The sequence below is a fragment of the Myxocyprinus asiaticus genome, chromosome 7 (genome assembly GCF_019703515.2).
Source record: "Myxocyprinus asiaticus isolate MX2 ecotype Aquarium Trade chromosome 7, UBuf_Myxa_2, whole genome shotgun sequence".
NCBI classification, from domain to species: Eukaryota; Metazoa; Chordata; class Actinopteri; order Cypriniformes; family Catostomidae; genus Myxocyprinus; species Myxocyprinus asiaticus.
In genome coordinates this window covers 44315283-44338854 of record NC_059350.1, presented here as the reverse complement: position 1 = coordinate 44338854, position 23572 = coordinate 44315283, and the positions used below count along the sequence as shown (strand labels likewise).

The window sequence follows — 23572 nt, the reverse complement described above, 5'->3', positions numbered from 1 at the left end:
AAATGATGCGTCCCGTATTGAATCAATATGGGATGCAATTTGTCCCATAAGCTGGTAAGATGGTGTCATGGTGAAAAAGTTCCAAAGCGTTAATTTGTCACTGATATAAGTTAGACATTTTTCATACGGTAGGTAAGGGGTCATCTGAAAAGTCCACACTTTCTGCTGAAATGTGCCAATACTGTGGAGGGTGTGGTAATATGGTAAAGAAGTTTCAATATAAATGTTCAATAAGATGTACAAAATTACACAGATCCAACAATGTATGAATACCATCACTGAGTCATAAAGACAAGTACAGGTGAAGGAAAAAAGTAAAATAACAATTAAAGTAAAAAAAAAAAAAAAAAAAAAAAACCAACACAGATGTATACATAACACAAATAATGGAAGAAATAAAAATAGTTCTATATATTTTTAATAAGTCATGGGTCAGGAAAGTTCTCAGCATATAAGATAGGATATACACTTTTTATTAATAATAACTCAAAAAGCATTTATTGCTAAAACTGTGAAAGACATGGTAAGGGACCATCTGAATAAATTTCTTGGTATTATTCATCTTCAGTGTAGTATAACTGACCGGTACTGCAGCTCCCTACAGTATATGCATATTACGCAGTCTGCGTAGTGCCCTTACTCCCTACGGTGGCACCATCTTACCCTAGGGGGGCACCAGAAACTCCACCAGCTGCCATTCCTCACCCATATGAACCATGTACCACAATCCGATGTTGGCAGGTATGTATAATCAATATATTTAAAGTATATTGCAAAATATTCAGATATATACAAATATGTAAGTAGTTTGAAAGTGAAGGGAGACCGACTCACTGGGGTCATTCGGAGCCTGTAATGGAAGTGGGTGGTCGCTGCTGAGCTCTTATGCCGTGGTTTATTTGCAGCTATTCTCTGATTGGTGGTTTTTGAAATAACGTGGACTGATGGCTTCAACAGAATTAACAACAATTAACAACCTTAATAATCCATTCTTCTATGGAAAAATGAATGGGATTTTTACAATGGAACCAGACGTGTATTTAGAATGTAGTAGTAATTCAAGCAAGGCTAAATTCAAACTACAAAACAAATCAAATCAAAGTCATGCTCAGTCACAAATGAAGTAGAAAAATGTAGTCCTGTTTCTTTGTTCAGCATCCTATCTCCAGAGATTATCTATGAGAAAATCACAGCATTTATAAATGTATTTCATTTACTGAGTTGGCATTTATTAAAGCAATAAACACTAAATAAATTAATTAATTTCAGAGGTACAAGGCTTTTAAAAGACTCAGAATAATATAATGAGAGCAATAAGCTGGCATGTTTTCTTCCATTTTAAGAGGTCAGTTACAATTAAGGTGACCTATTTCTAACAGTTGTCTGACAAATTAAAAATGGTACCACGAAGCAACAAAGAAACAAAGTGAAGTCTGGACTGCAATCTAGAGAAAACCGTTTACATGACCAATTTATTTTAGGGCATATCTGCAAATAGTCCAATATAAATGTAACCTATTCTATAAAAGACAAGTTTATAGCTGGATGTTTATAGTATTCCTCATGGCATAAGTGCATTACATAATTCTTAATATGGCATCTTTAGACACTTTGTAAAATATTCAGATATACACAAATATTCTGATAAACAAAGATTTAATTATAGGCTTTTTGTGCTTTCCTTAGCACAGTTCATGGAGTATCATGTGGACATTCTTTGAGCAGGAAAGCTGGTTGTCATATAAACCATATTACAAGCTGTTACAAGCTATGGTCTCTTGAAAGAGCTAACAATATACATGTTAAACAGATTTAAAAGCTTTCTTAATGTCTACTCTGATGAAAAGCCCAGCATTAATTTCCATTTTTCGGCTGGTTTATGGTGTTAAGCAATAGTGTAGTCTAGGGCATACGCAGGCATACGGCGTATGCCCACCTATCTTTCTTAGGATTTTGAGTATGCCCACCTAAAAAAATAAGTGATGATACCTATGGCCACTAGAACAATGAGTAGGCTTTTGACCCGAAACATTTTCAGTCTACTAACGCGATGCCACAACACCGTTTAGTGAACAGGGTTTTTATTTTTTTTTTTTTTTTGTAGTGTACAGAGATTCTCTCTAAACGTGAACGAAGCTGCAGGAGCACAACTGATGGCACTGGCAAGACAGACAGTCCAACTAAGCTGATCCACCATTCAGAAAAATCATTTCAGACACGATTGGATATTTGCTAACCAATCATATTTTCAGTTTCAGTAAGGGGTGTGACATTTCCATTGTCTAATGCTGATGCACAAGCCTCCCTGGAGTAATCATAATTTGGGCTGTAAATGTATTTCCCTGCTAAACGTAAATGTATATACATTTAAATTTAAGTTTGTGAAAACACTGCATGTTATTGCACCCGTGCTAGTTTTTGATGCTCATCGCAGATGCTGGACAACTGTGTCCCGTAATTATATCAAATGTTTTTTTTTGTGTGTGTGTGCCTTTTACTGCTGTCGGTGGTGCCTTTTTCTCATGAAATCAAATAATTTAAATGTATATTTCTAAGTAGGAAAACAATTTCACTAAAATCACATGATAGTACACAAATAAAACAAATAGCCTAACCATTAATTCTTACTTAGGCTATATATGGTAATACAAGATAACATGTTAACATGAACATTACTACACTCATATAAGCTACACAGTGCTTCAAAGTTTTTTGCGTATTATGTATGTATTAGTTTATAAATTAGAGTCCTTCATAAATTCACAGTATGCCCACCTCTTCAGACACTACTAAACCACTGGTTGTAAGTGCTTGTTTGGCACTGAAAATACATCTATGCATCTATTTTTACAAACCGACCAGATAATGGCATCTTGGTAGACAAGATGTTACTTGCTAGTTCCATACAGAGCTGGGCTGTAACAGAATATATGTAACAGCCTTACATATTCAGAATACAAAAATGAAGTAACTGAATTCAGCCCCAGATACTTTTTCAAACACCTGTATTCAGAAAAGTTACTTTATAAAATTTTGTTAGAATACTTTTCTCATAATGACCACAAAATAAGGCAGAAAGAAAAAAATGCTTATCAATCATGTGAAAAACATTATATTTTTTCTGAACAGTTTTCTGAACACCGCAGATGCTTGCTGCACAATTTTCCTTTCACTCTCTCTTCCCCAGAGCAGTTGCAGCACGTGAGCAGTGTTACCAGGGTTTCATGCCAAATTGGGCTAATTTGAAAGCACAATCACATTCAAATCATAGCATTACAGACAGGGGCAGACTGGCCTTTGGGAGCACCGGGAGTTGGGTAATTTGGGCCAGCCCGCTGATGCGCAAGTACCGACCCGTCCAACAGGCGATATAGGCGGCTGCCCTGGGATCCAACATACCCGTGCGGACCCCATTACAGAGCGAACAGTCAATAAACTCTAAAGTAAAGCCAATACAGTGGCTTTTATTTTGAAATTACTTGCACATCGGAGCGCAGATCCGTATGTGAGCATTAACTCTGTACCTCGCCTGGACCTCATTATTTGACATAGAAATCACAATAATGGTGACCAAAAACAACATACTGAGTATAAGTTGAGCTCTAATAAATTAACAAATACAATAACAGCAGCATAAATAAAATTGGCAAAGAGTAAAGCTATGAGCAGTACATAGTCATTTGCATAATTTATTCAAACCGCAAAGCATTTCTGGGAGCTGAAGTGCGGCTTGCTGAATAATGCTCACGCCTGATAAGAAGGCAGAAAATAAGTCATGAAAAATATTACTTTGTGGCTATTTGAGTCCCTGAGGCTTACTTGGTTTAAAGGATAGCAGAAACAGTGCTTGTCAGGGCTTTTCACTTTTTCTCAAGAATAATCTGGGGAAGGAATTAAAACACTGCAGATATAAAGACGCAACAAAGATCTACACTTTAAGAGGCATGTTTTTTTTTTTTTTTTTCTTACATATATTTATATTTGTTTATATTTATATATGTACATATTCTATCCAACTTTGTTTTCATTTATTTATTTATTTTAAAATAATCATTTACACATAGATGTGGGTAATTGACATGCAATTTTAAGCATTGTCATCAGTGTCCTGCTATGTGACACTTTCTTCATCTAACTATTTTGTATAGATATACTGTATATACATATATATTATTATTATTATTATACTTGTTATTTCCCCAACCTCATATTAACCAAGACAATGGTTTATGTGCACTTCTAGAAAAAAGCTGAAAGGTGATTAAGTTCTTTAAAAACTTTGAAGAAATGCTGACTTGTCACAGCACCTAAAATATACACTTTCCCTTGTACTTTCATGTACATTTTAACATGACATCTGTATGTTGGGGAAAAACGTTTTTGGACATGTTATTTGTCTACTTCGGTACTTTAAGTGCTTATTTTAGTGCTTTCTCTAAAAAAATCCACTCGTCACATTTACAGTGGTTTTATATGTTTTAAAGTTATGACCATTTTTGCACTGGTGAGGCCCATTGTCATGACTAGCAGTCAATAGAATGTCTTTTTTTCAACACAAATATTTGAAATTGAGCCAGAAAATGAAATCAATGACCCAGTATGTTGTGGTGTGGTGTGTTGCAGGCCGGGTTTGGTGGGCCGTTCGCGGGTTGTGGTTTTTGGGATACTTTAAAAATGGCCCATGGTAACCAAAGGTTTGATGGTAGAAAATACAAAGTCTTAGTCTTGAATAATGATTCCGGCACTGAATATCTGGCAACCACACCAGAATATTGTCCTAATCAGCACGCTGTCAGCTGTGCACCAGAATCAACACAGCTACATTTTTACACAAATATTACATTGGACCGCATGACACGTTGTTTCCCGCAATTGTAACTGCTGTGTAAAAACATTATTTATCATATTATATAAAGTGATTCACAAAACAATCTAAAATTGACAAAATCAAAGGAGTAAAATAATTAAAAGCACCCAAAACAATTACGTGTCAGTAATAAAAGAAGTAGAAAATACAAGAATGCATGAGCCTAAATATGGAAGCAAGCCTGGTTCTGCAAGTGGCATCTGGTTATCATATCAAAAATATGGTTAATTTGCATTTCGTATCCAATTTTGTGTCAAAAATGTATTACTCCTTCTCAGTCCAATTAAATAATGGGTTAAAGCTACACTATGTAAGATTTTGTTGTTCGAAATTAACCAAATTTCATTAATGAGCAAGTACACCAACAATCCGTATTCCAAATCATGTTTTTGCCTTAGCCTGGTTCACAATGGTAAGCCTATAATGATTTATATTTTAGAGCCGTCGGGATGGATTTGGTGGAAAATTACATACTTCCATCATTTGTACATTCGCGTCATGTCCATACAGAAAAGAAGATCCAGCTACAGCGCGTGTATGTGTGCGGTGATATGTGTGGTAGTAGTTTGAAGCTGAAAGCAAATGAGCGACATTGACCATGGATCATTCAAAAAGGCAATCCTCTGGGGAATCACCCATTTTCAAAATAAAGACACCTCGAAAAGAGAAGAGTCTGGAAGCAAAAATGGAAAGCGACAGAGCCCGTATTAAAAGACGAAACAACATCGGATTGGCTTTTCAGAGGTGGTGACAACTCTGAGATGGTGAAACCGACCCAGAGGTGGAGTTTTTCTTACTGGACAGGTAAGATATTTTATTGGACCGATAATTAGCCAGGTAGCTCTCTTAGCACGGCAGTTCATTATATAGCATTAGCCACTCTAATGGGGCATTTTATTACGGACTGTGATACTGCAGTGCTTTCAATTTCATTTTCGAGGAAAAATCTTTAAACCAGTTACTACCTTGGTCTAGCTAAGTCAAAATAGTTTCCAACCAGTGGCGGATTTAGGCATGGGCGACATGGGAAGTTGCCCAGGGCGGCATCTTGTGGGGGGGAGGCAAACCCCCAACCCCCCCCCCAACCCCCCGTGAACAACTTTGCTGCCATTCTGAACATTCACAAACAACCCTGCTTGGTAGGTAGCTACAATGTCACAGCTAGGGGCTTTTGGGTCTTGGAGGTACAAGCAGCATTTTTCTTGTTGGAAAGTGGACTAGATATTGTAGTTGACCACAAACTGCTTTCTATTTGCTTTCTGCTTTCCATAAAGGAGCATCAGTGTCCAACTCCACGTCTAATTAAAAAAAAATCAAGGCAGTGCTAAGTTCATGAAATTTGCTTACAAACAGCTAGCTGGCTGTTTTGACTCATTTAGATCTTAATAGTGGCGATATAGCGGTTCAGATAAGATAATAATGGCATATCACATAAATATGTATTCTAAAAGTATTCTTGTATTCTGAATTAGTTACTTTTTTCATGTATCGGAATACATGACTGAATACATTTAAGAGAGTATTTAGTAATACATTACAAACCCTGGTTCTATAACCTTAAACTACCCAGCATTTTTAATTTGTGCAATATTGTCCTGCACAAAACAGACTCATCTTTGCTGAAGGACATTTCATTGAGACTGAATTAAAACACTTCACTGTGTTGTCAGTGTTTAACAGCAATATGAGTAATATGACAATGGCATTCAAATGCTACAAAACTCCCTAACCTAACCCAACACCTTACTATCAGTCTCAATCAATGTTTTGGAGTTTTGACAAATGTAATTCAGTAAAGGTCCTAAAAATGTGCAAAAATAAATAAATAAAGCATAAACCCACAGCAATACAAAGTGATTAAACTGCTGAATTAATTACTTTATAACGACCCGACCCAGAAAACTCATTTTCCAAGGAATAATTTGTTTTCGTCGGATACCAATTAAGCATTGATTGTGCATATTAAGGTCTACACTTCATCCATTATGCCAGTATCACTCACCAACAGACACACACAGAGAGAGAGAGCTAAAAACTCTATCCCTTCTGATATAGTTCACTGGTAAAGAAAGCCAGTATTGAACTTGCCCAAATGTTCTAGTGTCAGAAGAGGCATAAAAGGAGATATTTTGCAGAATGTCCGAGCTGCTTGTTTCCATACAACAAAAGTGGATGATTTACAGTATACTGTCAAAAAAGTACCATGAAAGTAGTCCATACTGCTTTTGCACTATTTTCCAAGTCTTCTGTAGCCAAATGATGGATGTGTAGTAAACAGACTTAAATTGAAGTAAATATTGGCACTTGCGTTCGATTCAAAACAAATTTAAGTCTCGATCTGTCACAAGACAGGAGAATCAATGACGTTTGACATCACTGACATCAATCGAGGCACATCTTGAGTTAGCGTGTTTAAATGAGCACAAGAGAAAATGAGATTCTGCAAAAAAATAAATCTCCTTTTGTGCTTCATGGAAGATGTGTAAAAATATTAGATGAGGTTTGGAACGACATGAGAGTGAGTAAATTATGATTTTGGGGTGAACTAATTATTTAAAGGAATGTTCCAGTTTCAGTAAAAGTTTAGCTCTAAAATAACACTAAAGTAACGTTAACACGTATGTTTACGTCATGTGGTTATACTTTTGAAACCGCGTGTATTTTAACGTTATGGATTCACCACATTCACTTTCAAGTTCCTTACAATGAATCGTGGCAGGGGCATCGATTCCGGGGGGGATGGAGGTAACCCCTCCAATAATCAAAACAAGCAAGCACAACCCTAATTTTACAAATAAATTTATACCACGATCAATGGAAACATGTAAATGCTTCACGTTGCAACCCCCTCAAAGTTCAAGCCAAATCTTAACCCCTAAATTGTGGTATTTCATACCGCGACTGTTGCTTTTTTTAAATAAAGGAGGGACGACTTGAAGTTATTTTTTTGTGGTAATCAACATTATCCCACAAATACTGTCGATTGAACTTAACTTATATTGAATTTGGAACATTCCTAAAAATTTGATGTGTGTTATTTACTGTACTGTATCCATTACTAATGGTAGCAAGCTAGCAGCATCATACAAAATTGCAAAATAATAATAATAATAATAATAATAATAATAATAATATATATATATATATATATATATATATATATATATATATATATATATATATATATATATATTAATAATAATTTCCCAAAATTTCCCAAACACTCTCTTTATCTTCCAATATTCGGACAAACATTTTGTTCTGCCCAAAACTCCCTCACTATTGTCAAGTCGACCCAAAGTTTACTTCTCAAAGTTTATTCATCAAAGCAAACTCCTATTCCAGAGATTTTCAGTCTAATCCTTTATTGTGGTTTGATTTAAGTCTACGCAGAAGAGTAAATAATATTATATTTCCATTCCAGTGACATACTGTTCACACAGTTATTGTGTTCAGCCCTGGTGCTTAGACTAAAGAATGAGTCATAGCTGAATATATTCACCATAGAGTAACAGTGTTGATTTGTGCCTGGAACACTTGAACCTTCTCACAGCTAGCCTAAAAGTGGGTCAGTTTCCTCATAGACAACAACCACGCATGGTGTTCAATCAAAACAAAAGAGTAAACATCTATGAAAAATATGCTATTAAAGTGGCAGATAACTGAGACTGATCCTCTTTTGAGTCATTCTCTTAACGAGTTCTCCAAAAAGCATGTTGCCCACAGCAGATGTTTGGCTGCCGCGTGAAAGGTCATTTGTAAAATGCACCACTCTCTCCCATTTAGTCTGGAAAATGTGTTAATGAAAATAAGATGCCAAAATAGACCACCTCAGACATTCTGAAGCAACTTGGTCACATTTTCAGTGTTTTTTTCTCACAAACCCTTGAACTGCTGTTCAATCTGTTGGCTGATCAATGCTGTCTGAAAACAAGTCTTAATGAAACACACTAAAATTTCAAACAAACAGAGAAAATAAGTCTATGTAAACTACGCTTTCAAATGCACTAGAATAAGTAAACAACGCTGTCACATTTTGAAATGTTTTGGCAGTCCTTTGTGTGAAAAGCTATATTTATAGTGAAAAAGGATAGTTATAGGACTGTACTTGCAAGGCAGCACTGCTGCGATTGGTCTTCTGGAATGACTGCCGGTCATCTATTTGCATACTAAACTGTGTTAGTCTTGTCTTTCTTGCATATATTTAACCATTAGCAGGTTAACAACCAGTATAGCAGCCTTTAAACTGTTAGTGGTTGTGTTAATTCTTGTTTGCTGTTGACAGAAAATAATGACAATTGCCAATAAACACCTTGCAAGTTGAATGAAAACCTCTGTGGTATTCAAATTGCCATTTTGAAACTCTGTATTTTAAACTTATTTCAAAATCCAGAAGTGCCGATAAGAATGCCTTCCCATATACAACCTTGCATTACATTACAACCTACCATTTCTTAAACCATTTACAAGAATAACCTATTCAAAAGAAAGAAAACAATTCCAAAAATAATGTTCCTCAAGCCTGGAAATTTTTCAAACCACCCAGAACAGTGAGGTCTGATCATAAGCTACGCACCGTTCACCACCTATCAGGCTATGAAAGCATGAGTGCGCAAATCAAAAGAAACGTGTAAAACAACATTTCATACCAGTAAATTGAAGCTTGCAAAGAGAGAAAAACTTTCCTCTCTGTCTCCCTCTATATATGTCATTTAAACAGATGTAACCTGACACAGCGCACACAAACACTTCATTCATTGCTGCACCCTGTTAAGTGTTGAGTGTCTTACAGAGTGTTGGGTGTGCTGTTACTGCAAAAAATGGCCTCGATGGAAATTTTCCAAGACTGTAGCTCTGTTCAAAAACATAGTGAGCTGCTTAAGGTATCATAGCCGTGCTCCCAACATGAAGGCACAAGGGGGTCCCCCTCAATGTCTGTAGTGGTTACTGCCCTGGTCCAATGTAATTAAAATTAGTTTTACCCAATATTTGCATGATACAGTATGTACATTTATACTTATTAGAGTATTGTGTTGTTAGCTTAGCAACATGTTAATTGTGAGTTGAGTCTTCCGTGCATTTAACTTCCCACACAGAGTTGCTGCATATGTAGAGTGCTCCAATTGACTCACTTAAGCCTGACGTATACTTCACCTTTCCGCGTTACGTGATGGTCCGTGCACAGTCCGTGTGACGTTATTTTAGTCATCAGGAGTGTCTGCGGACGTCCACGTGCAGCCAGATTTTTCTGTCCGCACGGTCAAACGCGCATGCGCTAGGTTGACTGTTGAGATAGAAGAATCCACTAAGTGGCAATATGCACAGTTGGGCTGTACTGTCAAGCAGTAATCGAAGAACATATCCTTCTCCATCGTTCTGTTATTGTTGTTCTTGCTTCCTCTAATGGCGGATCCTCAGTTTTTCTTCTTTATCCTTCAGAGCGGATGTCCTGTAAATGACACGACACAGTGCTGCCCTCTAACGTCTGGCAGCTTATAACAAAGCAACTGTATGGTGCATGTGTCGAACGCGTCCATTCACGCTCATCCGCGTGAGGTATACTTTCAAAGCTGTGCACACACAACTGTGCATGAGACGGAACAGAACGCGCAAATTGAAGTATACCTGGACATTTATAGCGTTGCCTTAGATAGCAGCTAACTACGAAGTCTGCAGACAGTGAGGCAGTTTACTAGGCTTTGGAGCAGAGCTTAAGGCTGAAACATGCTCTTTGCGAGTATGTGAACAGACGATTCTAGCTATGCAAACTCGATTTTGTGCGTTTCAAAATGTCAGACCGCAATTCATAACACTATGCAAATACACGTCAACATTGCCGCAAGAGCCGCTATATCAGAATTTATTGTGAACTGCCCGCTTCTACAGTGAGTTTTCTCTTTCATGTCAACTACTATTATGGCGGATCAACACTTTGAAGAGAATATTGCTGAGCAATTAAGTTAAAGTCAATGGGTCTAGTCCAAAACCTAATGAGCTTCCTTCAGTGGAAGCATTTTAAAGCATCATAGGCACGCTCCCGACATGAAGGCTGTTCCAAATGGTAGGGATCTTTATTATGCTACCTCATAAGATATCTCGTTTTGGCCAAATTTTAAGGTATCATTGTATGTATCCTTCCCTGGTTAGGCGATCCCCGAATGCACCGCAATTAGCTCGGTGGAAAAAATAAATCCAAGATGGCCGGCGAAGCGAGAGAAATTTCCATTATAAATATACTTCTAATACACTCAATACTGAAAAGTATAGATACGAAATTGTTTAATATCATAGAAAACTTACTATTTTACTTAAAATGTGTGTGTACTATGCATATATATGCTCATTAGAGTATCGCGTCATTCATCTCGCTTCACCTGTATTGAAATCAGTATCTCGCGTGCACTGCACATGATGAGAGCTATTTGAATGATGCAAGGGGCTGTCACCTATGCAGAGTGTTCCAAATCAATCTCTTATGAGGCATCATTTCAGTAAGGATGCTGCCCCAGAAGACAGCTGCCTATGAAGGCAGGAGACAGCGAGGCAGCTCATTAAGTTTTGGAACAGACACAATATATTTATAGCAACATATCTGAATATTAACACATTTTGTTTGATGGCACAGACTTTTGAAGGTAACTATCACGCCCTTAGGTACTGAGGTTACCGCCAAAGTGCAATGCATTGGCCAAGCACTCGCATCTGTGTCGCATACTTGCATTAAGTACGTTTCTGGCCTTAAGTGTGAGTCTTAAAATGTAAAACAGAAGTTCTAAACTCCTTAAGCAATTAAAATAAATGGTGGTTTGAGCCCATATTTCCATTAACAAAACAGAACTACTAAACAAACACCATGCAGAGACGTTAAAATACTGCAGCGAGATGTCTACGAGTAATTCTCTTACCTCTGTTTGAGAAGATTGCGAGAGTGAGGGAGGATGTTATTGTTGTTGGACAAACTAATGGTTGTCTTTTGTTTGTTCTGGGGTTGTAAGTGCATTTCTCTGGGTGAAAGAGCCTGCTAAATGACTTAATATAAAAATAAATTTCACTTGAATGAGAGAAGGGGAGTGTGGAGGTGGTGGGGTGTTTATTGTAATGCTTTTAGTCCCATGCTAACAATGTTGGTCATAGCGCATCAATGGAATAAAATGAAGATAAACAGCCTCTATTTCAAAGCTTTCTCAAAGCCAAAGGGGCCTCTAATACGTCCCTAATGTGTGTTATGTGTTTTTGTGTTTCTGTGTGCTTTTGTGTAAGAGAAAAAAAGGCCTGCTGCTTATATATATATATATATATATATATATATATATATTAAAAAAAAGGGGGGGGAAAAAGAAAAATATGTTTTGTTGCTTAATTTTCCTCGTCAAACTAATATTTGAAGGAAAATCAGTCACGATTGTATGATATTTCTGAAAACCTTTGGCAGATGAATGTTCAAATCTTCGTAATCTTGACTGCCAGATGGTTTTCTGTAAGTTAAACACTAAGTCTCTCTTTGTCTCTCTCTCTCTCACACACACACACATACCAACATTCATTTCCATGTGCAAATCAGCTGATTTAGCTCAAATTAGACCACAAATTTGACAACAACCATGTTGCATGGGCACGAAACAGCGAATCGAATCTCTGCATCACATGGAACTATAAATTCCCACTACTTATAAATACCCTTCTTTACCCTCTCCAAACATCATTCAATTAAGCGTTAATAGGTTTGACAGCTTATTTATGGTTTACTTGCGCCCAATAAATGCTGACAATTATTAATAAATTCATTCTTGAATACAATTACTCTTCAATGTCGCATGACATATTGGCTGATTCATGGGGCCCTGCACCAACAGTGATAGGGTCAATCCACAGACACAGACTTGGTAGACCAGAAAAATCTCTGAAATAAAACTCATATAGCAAGACTCACATCTGCCTACACAATCTATTCATATTTATTATTGATAAAAAGACAATTTTTAAAACCTCTATAGACATACAAACTGACAAAAATGGTGCACTGCAGCTTGAAGATCGCTGCTTTGCTTTCAGACTCTTTCTAAATATCTTCTGAAGGAACATTTCACCCAGAAATGAACATTTTGTCAACATATACATGTTGTTCCAAAACAATATGATTTTTTCTCTTCACAAAATATGTCATTTTGTGTTCCACAGAAGAATGTAATTCAGAAGAATGACAGAATCATTGGCATCTCTACATTAGGCTGTGCCCTACAAGATGTAGCACTGTGTGTGGCATAATTAATAATATAATTTAATAATATAATAATCTTAATCTTGTTTTATGTTCATTATACAAGAAAACAGTAGATATTCTTTAGAGAAATTCTATAATTATTAAGTTCTGTTGCATTAAAGCCATTTAATCATTCTTATATGCTAAGCTTGGGGCTAGCCCAGGGGTCGGCAACCTATGGCATGTTAGGCACATGGAGGGGTAATCACTGGCACACCAGCAATGGAGAGAGAGAAGTAGATTATTTTATTTATATAAATTCTGCACATGCATTCCAATGTACATCTTGATGTAATCCTTCCTCATGATCATGCAGCATGTTTTCATGAGCTGAATAGGAGGCTAAACAAAAAGTTAAAATGTGACGAGACTGCAGTACACCCAAAAGACTTGTGTAGCGCATGCAAGCCATTCATGCATCACGAGCCGGCAACACTTCACTTTCGGTTAATCGCGCAAACGCTTCGGTCAGGCTGCGGAGATGACAGCCTACATTCTGTGTTTCATTTGTTTCTTTTTCCTTTCAGAACAACACATGATGTAATAAGGAAACAACACAATTAATCGAGATTTCCAAACCAGCATACAGGTACACCCTCCTTAAACCATAATTACATGAAACAATTAAAAGAGAAAACATAAACCCACATCGTGTTGTTCAAAAATCTATGTCTATTCAAAATGTAAATTAAACCTGGAAATAAAATTTTAGGATTTTGCAGATGTGATTCTCCAAAAAGGGCTAAATAGTTGGCATGTGATGCGCGAACGGCTTACACGCTTAGCGCCAGTCTCATCACAATTTATTATTGTTTAGTCTCCCATTCAGCTGATGAAAACACACTGCATGATCATGAGGAAGGATTACATCAAGAAGTAGATTGGAATGGGGTGTCTCGGCACAGCCATTGACCAGGAAATTAAAAAATGGCACTCCATGTCAAGAAGGTTGCTGACCCCTGGGCTAGCCAGTCGTCCTCAGTGTTAATAAAAGGAAATCTGGAGAACGTCATGCGCATGTGCAACAAGCGTTCAGTGATAGCCTGTGGGCACGTTTACCTTTGCCCTTTAGCCAATTAAAAGTTTTGATCATATCATGTCAAGCTTACATGGTCCAGGGAATTTACCGCTCTTGACTGCAGACATGCATAGTGAACTTTGGTAAGTTTAAAAAGCTAATTTTACTCTAATATGTTGCTGGTTGGATTAAAGCGCACTGCTCATCATTTCATTTAATTGTATGCCATTGCTTTGAGGTGTTGTTGATGCATTGGTTTGTATTAGATTACTATAACTGCAAAATACTGAGTCTTTCATTTTGATTAGTTTTTTAATGCTGTAGTTTGTGAGATAATATGCACTGCCTTTGATGATTTGCCTATATCTGATTTGCTGATAGGCCTATATGATTCATTTTGTGACTCCCCATGCTTGAGCCTGGTAAAACCAAGGAGTTCTAAGGTGAAATTTCTACTTGTCAATTAACCGCTGCGCTAAAACTAGTTTTTTGAACATTGCCGGTTTAAGCACATACATACATGCACAAGTTCATGGAACTTTGATATCAACAAAGTGTCACAGATGAGAAGCACACACATCTATGAAGCTCAGTTAATACATTTACTCCACTAAAATAACTGACAATTCTGCTCTAAATGTAATGTTTATGCTTATATTAAATGCAAGCATAATTGTCAGAAATGATGCACCACTTTTTTCATGTTTTCTTTTTGTTATTATACTTTTTTGTACTTTATTATTATGCATTAACACACTGTTGTAATGACTGATGTATGCAGTCATGAAATCAGAGACCCTCTCCTTGAAATCCAAACACAATTGGTCAAAAGAGATACATTGCCATGTGTAAATGGCGATGGCACCTGTTAATAGGCAACTTAACACATTTTTTATACCGTGGAATAAACAGGGCACACACAGAGTGTTTGTGTGAGAGAGAGAGTGAAGTCAAACCTTATATGCTAGGTTTAAATGATTTTCTTGTTTCTTTTTAATCTGTCAAAATGACAGACAGCATTTTAAATGATCCATCAATGTTAAAAAAAAAAATCATTAAATGATGTAACAGAGAATTTTCGATTAATGCAACCCCTGACATGTTGAGTTAATTGATTGTTTGTGCCCCACCAGAGATAATGAGCCTGAGACGCCACTAGAGAATGTTTATTTTTGGGTGACCAAACCCATGAAGAATAGTTTGAAAATTGGTAGAAACATGAAAGTTAAACATTAGAATGTGTGTGACATCAATTTAAACACTTTCATCTGTGAGTAACGGTGAAATTACAAGGCATTTTTCTTTCAATTGAGTAAACTCTGATGCTAGTTATCTCATCATAGGTTCTTCTCCTCTAAAACGTCTGAGCAAAAACTCATCTTTTATAAGTGAGCACAGGTTACATTTCATCACAGTCAAATAAAGCAACAGTGCTATTTCTTTATATTTGGTGCAAACATTTGGAGATATGTCCTGGCACAATCAATTGAGGCCTTGACTCCAGTGAGAAAGAGACAATGAAAACCGCTCTGTTTCTTCATCAGTGATTTAGCTGACTGTGTAAACCGAAATGTCACATTTCCCTAAATTTCTTTTTAATTAATTTTTAATAAATGAGCTTCCAGTTCAAGTAGGGCATGGCACTGAAATAATTCCAATTCAGATAATAAAATGCAGTAGTTCTCACCGACTAATCCTGCATAACTGATAAACTCACTTGTGATGTCATGCTGAAATTGAAAAGATGTTAATGTGGCACTCGCACAAGCTTGTATGAAAGGCAGCCCTCTGGGCTAACAAACCAGCTTTCAATGAAGAAAAACAATATTTTGCAGAATGTTCAGAAGTTGCTCTTTTCCATACAATAAAGTCAATGGAAACAGGGGCTCCAAAAATGAGAACTGTAACATAATAGTACATATGACTTGTGCGCTATGTTCCAAGTCTTCTTGTCATATTTATTTGAGGAACAGACTAAAATTTTATTCATAAAAATTTCCACCAGAAAAGACTAGTACTTCTGATCCCCAGCATGGGGTGTTCTCTCAAGCGTTTCACAACTTACATATTGGACAATAGGTGACCCATACAGGATGTCTTCATTTCGATGAAAATACGTGACGTTGCGGCTAATATGGGACAGTTGGCAACCCTATGCTGGTCTTTTTAGCAGGGTCTTCCCCTCTGCTATAGTTCTCAAAACTCATTCATGCTTGTGTACATTCTGATATAGCGCGATAAAGACAAGCTGCACCAGGTTTGCCGTCAATTAATTGAATTTAATGCATGCAAGCACAAATTTAAGAAGTAGATAATAAACAAAATTATACAGATAATAAAACACAGTAGTTACCACAGACTAATCCTGCATAATTGATAACTCACTTGAGATGACAGGCAGAAATTGAAAAGATGTTAATGTGGCTCTTAAACAAGCCTGTAAAATATTTAACATGGGCTTCTCAATGGCAATGAAAGGGGCATTCGCACACATATCTGAGGTACGACTTCTATTCAAAGGCAAAGTAGGCACTTGAACGTGTAATGCTTGATGACAAAGATGAGTTAATCACATAATTTTTGAATGCAAAGAAAGAATCTGTTTGTGTAAAAGCTGATTAGTAATGATGGATAGGCTTCAGTCCAAAAACCAATGCTTTGACAGAATAAAGCTAAAGCTGCAGGCATCAACAAGTGAAAAAGAGACAACAAGGCAAAAAAATCTGAATTTCTGTATGAAAATGTTGTATGTCTTTGAACTTATCCCAAAATAAGGTTTATTATTTTCATGGCAATAAACCCACTAAGTTTGAGTTGGCTACAGAGTGGGGGTGGAAATACAGGAAGTCGGGCATGTCTTATGCATGGAATGATTTGCTGATAATACTTACAGTAAGTGCGGATAGCAGATGTGTTCAGACAGGCAGAGCAAACTAAAGCCAAGGGTTTATTGTGAAGCATTTTTTTCAAAGCTCTTTTTTTCTTAATACCTGTCGAAAAAACTATAAAAGTTATTTTTCATAATTTTTCAAGATAATAACTATAATGAAACATGGTTGCCAATAACCCAATTAAGCCACTCATTTGCCATTGAAATGTAAGAGGTGTGTACTCATTTGCCCAGTTCACATAAAAGAGGCACAAAGGCTTTGGTTAATGAGACAGTCTGGGTCATGACTGGGGGAGGGACTTGTCTACCGCTGGACAATGCATCTCAACAAAGCAGGCACAACGGCTTAAGAACCCGTTATTGATGTTGTACTTATGCGTGAACCCACACACACAATCATACAAGGCAACTTCGAACTATTTTAGGGGTGTCAATGTGAGAAATGAGTGTACACACGGTGAAAGAAGGTAAATGAGCATAGAAACAACTTCAGAAAGAGGGCAGAGAGAGGCTAGATGTAAATAAGTACTAAAACACATGCAATGAATGCAATTTGGGCCCAAAATAGAAATTTCTAAAAGATTTTCTTGGAAGAAGGGCATTTCCCTGGGTATTTGGAGGGCAAATATACACAAAATCAGAATATGCCAATTACTTTGAAAACGAACAGCCTGCTTCTCAGAAACAGGCTCAATGATTTGATGTATCATTCAATTAAGTAGCACAAACAGTACATAGGGTATATACTAAGGGTTAGATGGTTGTTCCCTATATAATCAATTGTAATAGTCATGCTTGCACTAATTCTTGATTTACTGTGATTTGATAGACAATTTGGCATTGTAGTTTGTGTATTTTATTACGTGTTGGGAGGCAGTGTGTTTGAAAATGCCAGTGAAGTGAGCATGGCAGGGGGCTGTGGGAAGTGTGCAGTATGTACTGGAGTGTGGTACTGAAGGGAGGCTGGGTGTAATTCTGAGCAGGATAGCAGTTCTTATTCAGACCCTGCAGAAATTTGTCATCCGGGATCAAAAGCCCATCTGACCAGAGTGGCACAGAGAGAGGCTTCAGACACAAGGAGCAGTTTTCATGCCGCACCGACCCTGCCAGGACCCACGAACGTGGATGCGCGGACACACAGAGATGCAATGACATCAATCTCGATTCCATTCTATCATACTCACTATCTCTCTCTTTCTCTCCGTTTCTAACCCTGTCTGATTCCCACTCTTTTATTTTATCATGCATTTCTCTATGATTTCGTTAATGAGTTTAACTAGATTACTAACAATCCTTCTTATTATCTTATGAATTTATTTTATGTTGTCATAATTATGTTATATATTTAATCTTTGAGAAGTGACTGAGGGTCTGACCCATGTCAGGAGTGCAGCAACAGTGTTACTGCACTGATATTGTACTCTTTATATTCTCAAGTTTTAATTAATTTAATCTTAATTATTAAATAATATAATTAAATAATATTATTGTGTATATTATATGCCTTTTGGTAGTACATTCATACAAGCAGTGTGAGATATTTAGTAAGTGTTTGTGTGTCCTGTGTGCCTTTTGGGTAAAAGGAAGGCTATGGTTATAATGTTCAGTGACTGTAAGAATACATTCATAGAAAAACACCCAAACACATTATTGTTAACATGTTTAACCCTTTCAAGTTCCCTTAATCACTGTTGATCACTCTATACTATATGTTTGATTTACTTATTGATTTAATTAAAAGTGGAAGCTTTATATAGAGTTCTGTTTCTTTATATTTCCAAATCTCCTTGCAGGCCCTGCATTCCAGATAGGTCTGGGTGCCATGTAGCCTTGTATAAATAAGACCTGTTTGTTCTCTCTAATCATATTTTCCTTCATGAGAATGTGTCTATGCTTTTGTTATTGGGGTGCGTCATAGCCAATCAGCTTCCACGGAATGGACAATTCATGGACATCAGAAGTAAACACAACTCATGATACCGACCTAAGTGCTAAAATTAGTTATGGTTATGATAACAAATGTTATGTTTCAAATAGTACTGGTGTCACGCAGTTGGATGAATAGCATGTTTGGAGCAGTTTCTGTAATATTCCTCTGTTTGTACCATTTAGAATGTAAGTAAATGCATTGCTTCAGAAGACATACCCTGATCAGCCACAACATTAAAACCATCTGCCTAATATTGTGTAGGTCCCCCTCGTGCCGCCAAAACAGCGCCAACCCGCATATCAGAATAGCATTCTGAGATGCTATTCTTCTCACCACAATTGTACAGAGCGGTTATCTGAGTTACCGTAGACTGTCAGTTCAAACCAGTCTGGCCATTCTCTGTTGACCTCTCTCATCAACAAGGTATTTCCACCCACAGAACTGCCGCTCACTGGATGTTTTTTGTTTTTGGCACCATTTTGAGTAAATTCTAGAGACTGTTTTGCGTGAAAATCCCAGGAGATCAGCAGTTACAGAAATACTCAAAACAGCCCGTATGGCACCAACAATCATCCATGCAATTATCTAATCAACCAATCATGTGGCAGCAGTGCAGTGCATAAAATCAAGCAGATATGGTTCAGGAGCTTCATTTAATATTCACATCAACCATCAGAATGGGGGGAAAAAATTTGATCTCATTGATTTGGATCGTGGCATGATTTTTGGTGCCAGATGGGCTGGTTTGAGTATTTCTGTAACTACTGATCTCCTGGGATTTTCATGCAAAACAGTCTCTAGAATTTACTCAGAATGGAGCCAAAAACAAAAAACATCCAGTGAGTGGCAGTTCTGTGGACAGAAATGCCTTGATGATGAGAGAGGTCAACAGAGAATGGCCAGACTGGTTAGAACTGACAAAGTCTACGGTAAACTGGATAACCGCTCTGTACAATTGCGATGAGAAGAATATCATCTCAGAATGCTATTCTGATGTGCGGGTTGGAAGAAAGACAGTCATACACATCTCGATGGCATAAAAGTGATGAGAGAATATAAATTTTTTGGTGAACTTTCCCTTTAAGCTGTGTTCCCCAACAATGCTCTCTTCCATTCTACTTTTTAACCCACCCTACTCTGCTTTAGATCAGTGATTCTCAACTGGTTTTTCTCTAGGACCCACAAATTGTTTATTGTACAAAAGTTTACAAAAATTTCCTTAAAATCAAACATTGAATAGTGATTTACCAACCATATTTAGCCATATTACCAAGTGATGTGCCAATATAATGTAGGGTTCGAATGGACACACAAATGTCAACAACAAGAGACATGGCAAGCACTTTCGCCTCCCTGTTAAAAGTTAATAAGTCTATTTATTTTGCTATCATAACAATGCATGAATATATGGTAAGTTGCATTTTATTATTTGCATTTAGCATTGTTTTTTCACCGGCTTTCCGCGATCCTACCTGAACAGATCTGTGACCCATTTTTGAGTCGTGAACCAGTGCTGTAGATAACGTACATGCTTTTTCTTTCCTTTTTAATTTGATTGACAACCTGGTGACCCTAAAAAAGCTATTCTGTCTCTTGTGATGGATTCATAGAAGAATAACATGGTAAAAAGATGCCAGTACGCTCCTCCACAGAGATCTACCATCTACCCATCCCAATCTACCACTCCATCCTTCCTCTTTCTTCTTTCTGCACTGCTTCCTTCCTTTCACGCTCCATTCCTCTTTAACATCTCCTCCCTCTCTCCTTGTTTCAGCCCACACCTCTTCTCTTATCCCATCAATCTCGCGCCTCTCTTCTTCATCTGATTCTCTGAGGGACCTCGTGGCGCATCAAGATGTCAGAGCGTTCGAATGCAAACATTCATCACTGACGTGCATTGAGAGTGTACACACAGAAAGCCACTCAGCGACTGACATGCCTGGCAAGAGTCATAAATACAGAGAGCACAGGTGAACAACTTGGGATTGCGTGTGTGACAGTTTTCATCTTTTGAGACTCAAGGAGTTTTAAGATCTGATGTGGATCAAAGGAAAACCCACAAAGACACCTGTTAAAGCAGGCTGTCACTGTGAATTTTATATTGGTCATGTTTATTTGTGAAAAAAAGGGAAGGAAATTACTTTCCAGTAGCTCGACTGGTGGAGTGGAATGGCGCTAGCAATACCAAAGTCACAAGTTCAATTCCCTAGGAAGTGTATAGCTTGAATACACTGTAAGTTGGTTTGAAACATCGGCAAAATGAAAATGCCTTTCTATAAACTATAACAAATCGAACTGATTTGGCCATGCATTGCTTAGCACAAAGTGTGTATCAAATCAACAGATCTTAATGTAGGAATTCAAAGTGCTAACCTTCACATTAACTTTGAATGTTATTTTAATGGTTTCCACCTTTGCAAATTATAAGAAGCTCTAAATTATTTCTGTGCACAAAACTTGACAGTGATTTAAAAGCTGAGCTTTCGTTGGACTACAAAATTTCTTACAAGCAAATAGTGACCAACTTCTAAATATAAATTTTGAATCACAAATGCTAAATTTCTTCAAAAAAGTACTGACTCACAGGAGAGATTAAGGAAATTTTGCCCAAGAGTTGTAAAGAATAAACTTGGCTGCAAAATGTTGCATGCTCTGGAATAAAACGCATATGTTTGACAAGGTAGGATGACTCTAGTGCAAATTTAGTTCGTTTTTCTATTTTTTTTTTTTTTTTTTTTTTTTGTGGTTGATGGGATGTGATCAATACCCTTCTGACCTCTTAAGGTTAGCGTTTGGGACACATCCAAAGCCATAGTGAGACCTTGACATTAACAAAGGGAGAAAGCTGAGTCTGCAAGCACACAAAGAAAGTGAAAGAGAGAGAGAGAGAGAAAAGTGCCAGCCACCAATACAGGACAAAAGTAACAGGAGTGGGCGTTTGTTCTCGTATCTGTTTTGAGTCGAATGCATTCATGTGTTCGCATTAATGCGACCTCCAAAAAGAAAGAGACTAATTTCACATCCCCAACAGTGAAAAGCCTGAGGCATCTCCATGCCAAATGCGTTTAATACAGCGAAGCGTGGCTTGCAATAATACAATCATACTTTTAAATCTTTTAATCTTGCTGCCGTTTTAAGGACTGCGATGCTCCCACGCATGGCACGCAAAATCTGTGCTCTGCTTTAAAACATCCTAATTCAATCAGTAACACGCCGCCCCCCTTGAAAACCAGCCTGCCGGGTAACAGTGAGACCCAGCTGGCACCATATGCAGTCTAGAGCCAAATGAATCTGATTCCAGTGAAGGCTTAACTGAATTCTGCTCTGAATCATAATTCTGAATCTCTGAGTGTGTCACTGTCCTTACTCTCGCACCTTTTCACTTTCATTGTGGAAATGCATGCATCCTTCTCCCTCCACTTGTCAGTTTGATGTTCAGTCAATAAGACCTGTGTGTGACCTGAGAAAATGTGCGTTTTGACAGCATATGACCTTTACTGCTTTGTTGAGACACACAGGGATGAATGGCTCTCTCTACCTCCCTCTTTCTCACTCCCTGTCTGATACTCTCTCTGCCATATATAATGTTTTAAGTTATTCCACCTTTTTGAAAAATAATAATAATAATAATAATAATAATAATACATTAATTGTATACAACTATACAGTTTTACCCACATACTATGGCATCTTTCCTAGACTTTATTAAAATATGTGAAAGTAAAAAGACAAATCACACATCAGATTTCTCAAACTGATGATTCAAACCCTGAATTAAAAAGAAAAAATGGTCAAACTTGTTTCATAATGCTTAAAAACGCGAAACTTACCTTGAGCGCGCAACATGTGGGTATTCCAAAGGAACACAAGGGCAAAAATCCAGCCCCTCATCCCGCCGACGCTCCTTAGTTTCCCCATCATCACCTTCCCTATATTTCCTTGTCGGTAAATAATCCCTTTAACTTTGCGCTTGGTAAAAGGGCTTTTACCCCAGCTAAAGCCGGAATCTGCAACCTCGACAGATGATGAGGATTGTGAGGACGGGGGAAAGTGCGCGCTCCGCTTCAACCCGTTTGCGAGGACCCAAGACTCGGGATAGTTCATCTCCGAGTCCGCGATTTGCCCGGTCGTTTTACTTTCGTGTCTCACGGTTCGGTGCAAGCCCATATCCTCATCCTCACGTCTAGGACTGAATGAAACGGTGCCTTTAAACCCCCGTTTAGAGAAGGACGCGTACCAAGTCTCCGTAGACTGCTCCAAATTTAACGATACACTCTGCAAACACCTCTGCGCTGAGCATGAGTCGCTCTTCGGTGTCCCGAGACGGCTCATGATGTCTCAGTGTTGATTCCAGTGAAGTATTAATACGTTAAAGTGTGCCGGATTTAATTTATCCGCTTAGTCCGTTGATATTTCCTGTAAACCCAGGTTGTTTTTGACGTGTTCGCAGCCGGATTATCTACCCGATCATTTTGAGTAGCCTATTTTCACGGCATTCAAAGACTCCTGAAGAAACCATTACAATCCATGTGCTCATTAGAGTTGTCTTTATCCATTTGAAAACCCACTTGGGTGTGTTCTCGATGAAATATTATGAAATCAATTTA

At 37.6% G+C, this 23572-nt stretch overlaps 1 protein-coding gene across 1 annotated transcript in view; it reads right to left on the bottom strand.

Moving 5' to 3' along the window:
• Window positions 1-23297, bottom strand: part of sdk1b (sidekick cell adhesion molecule 1b) — a 316455-nt gene extending 293158 nt beyond the window's left edge. The window contains exon 1 of the mRNA XM_051702261.1: window positions 22796-23297. Coding sequence (XP_051558221.1) covers window positions 22796-23297 — 502 coding nt within the window. The remainder of the gene's footprint in view (window positions 1-22795) is intronic.
• Window positions 23298-23572: the final 275 nt, after the last annotated feature.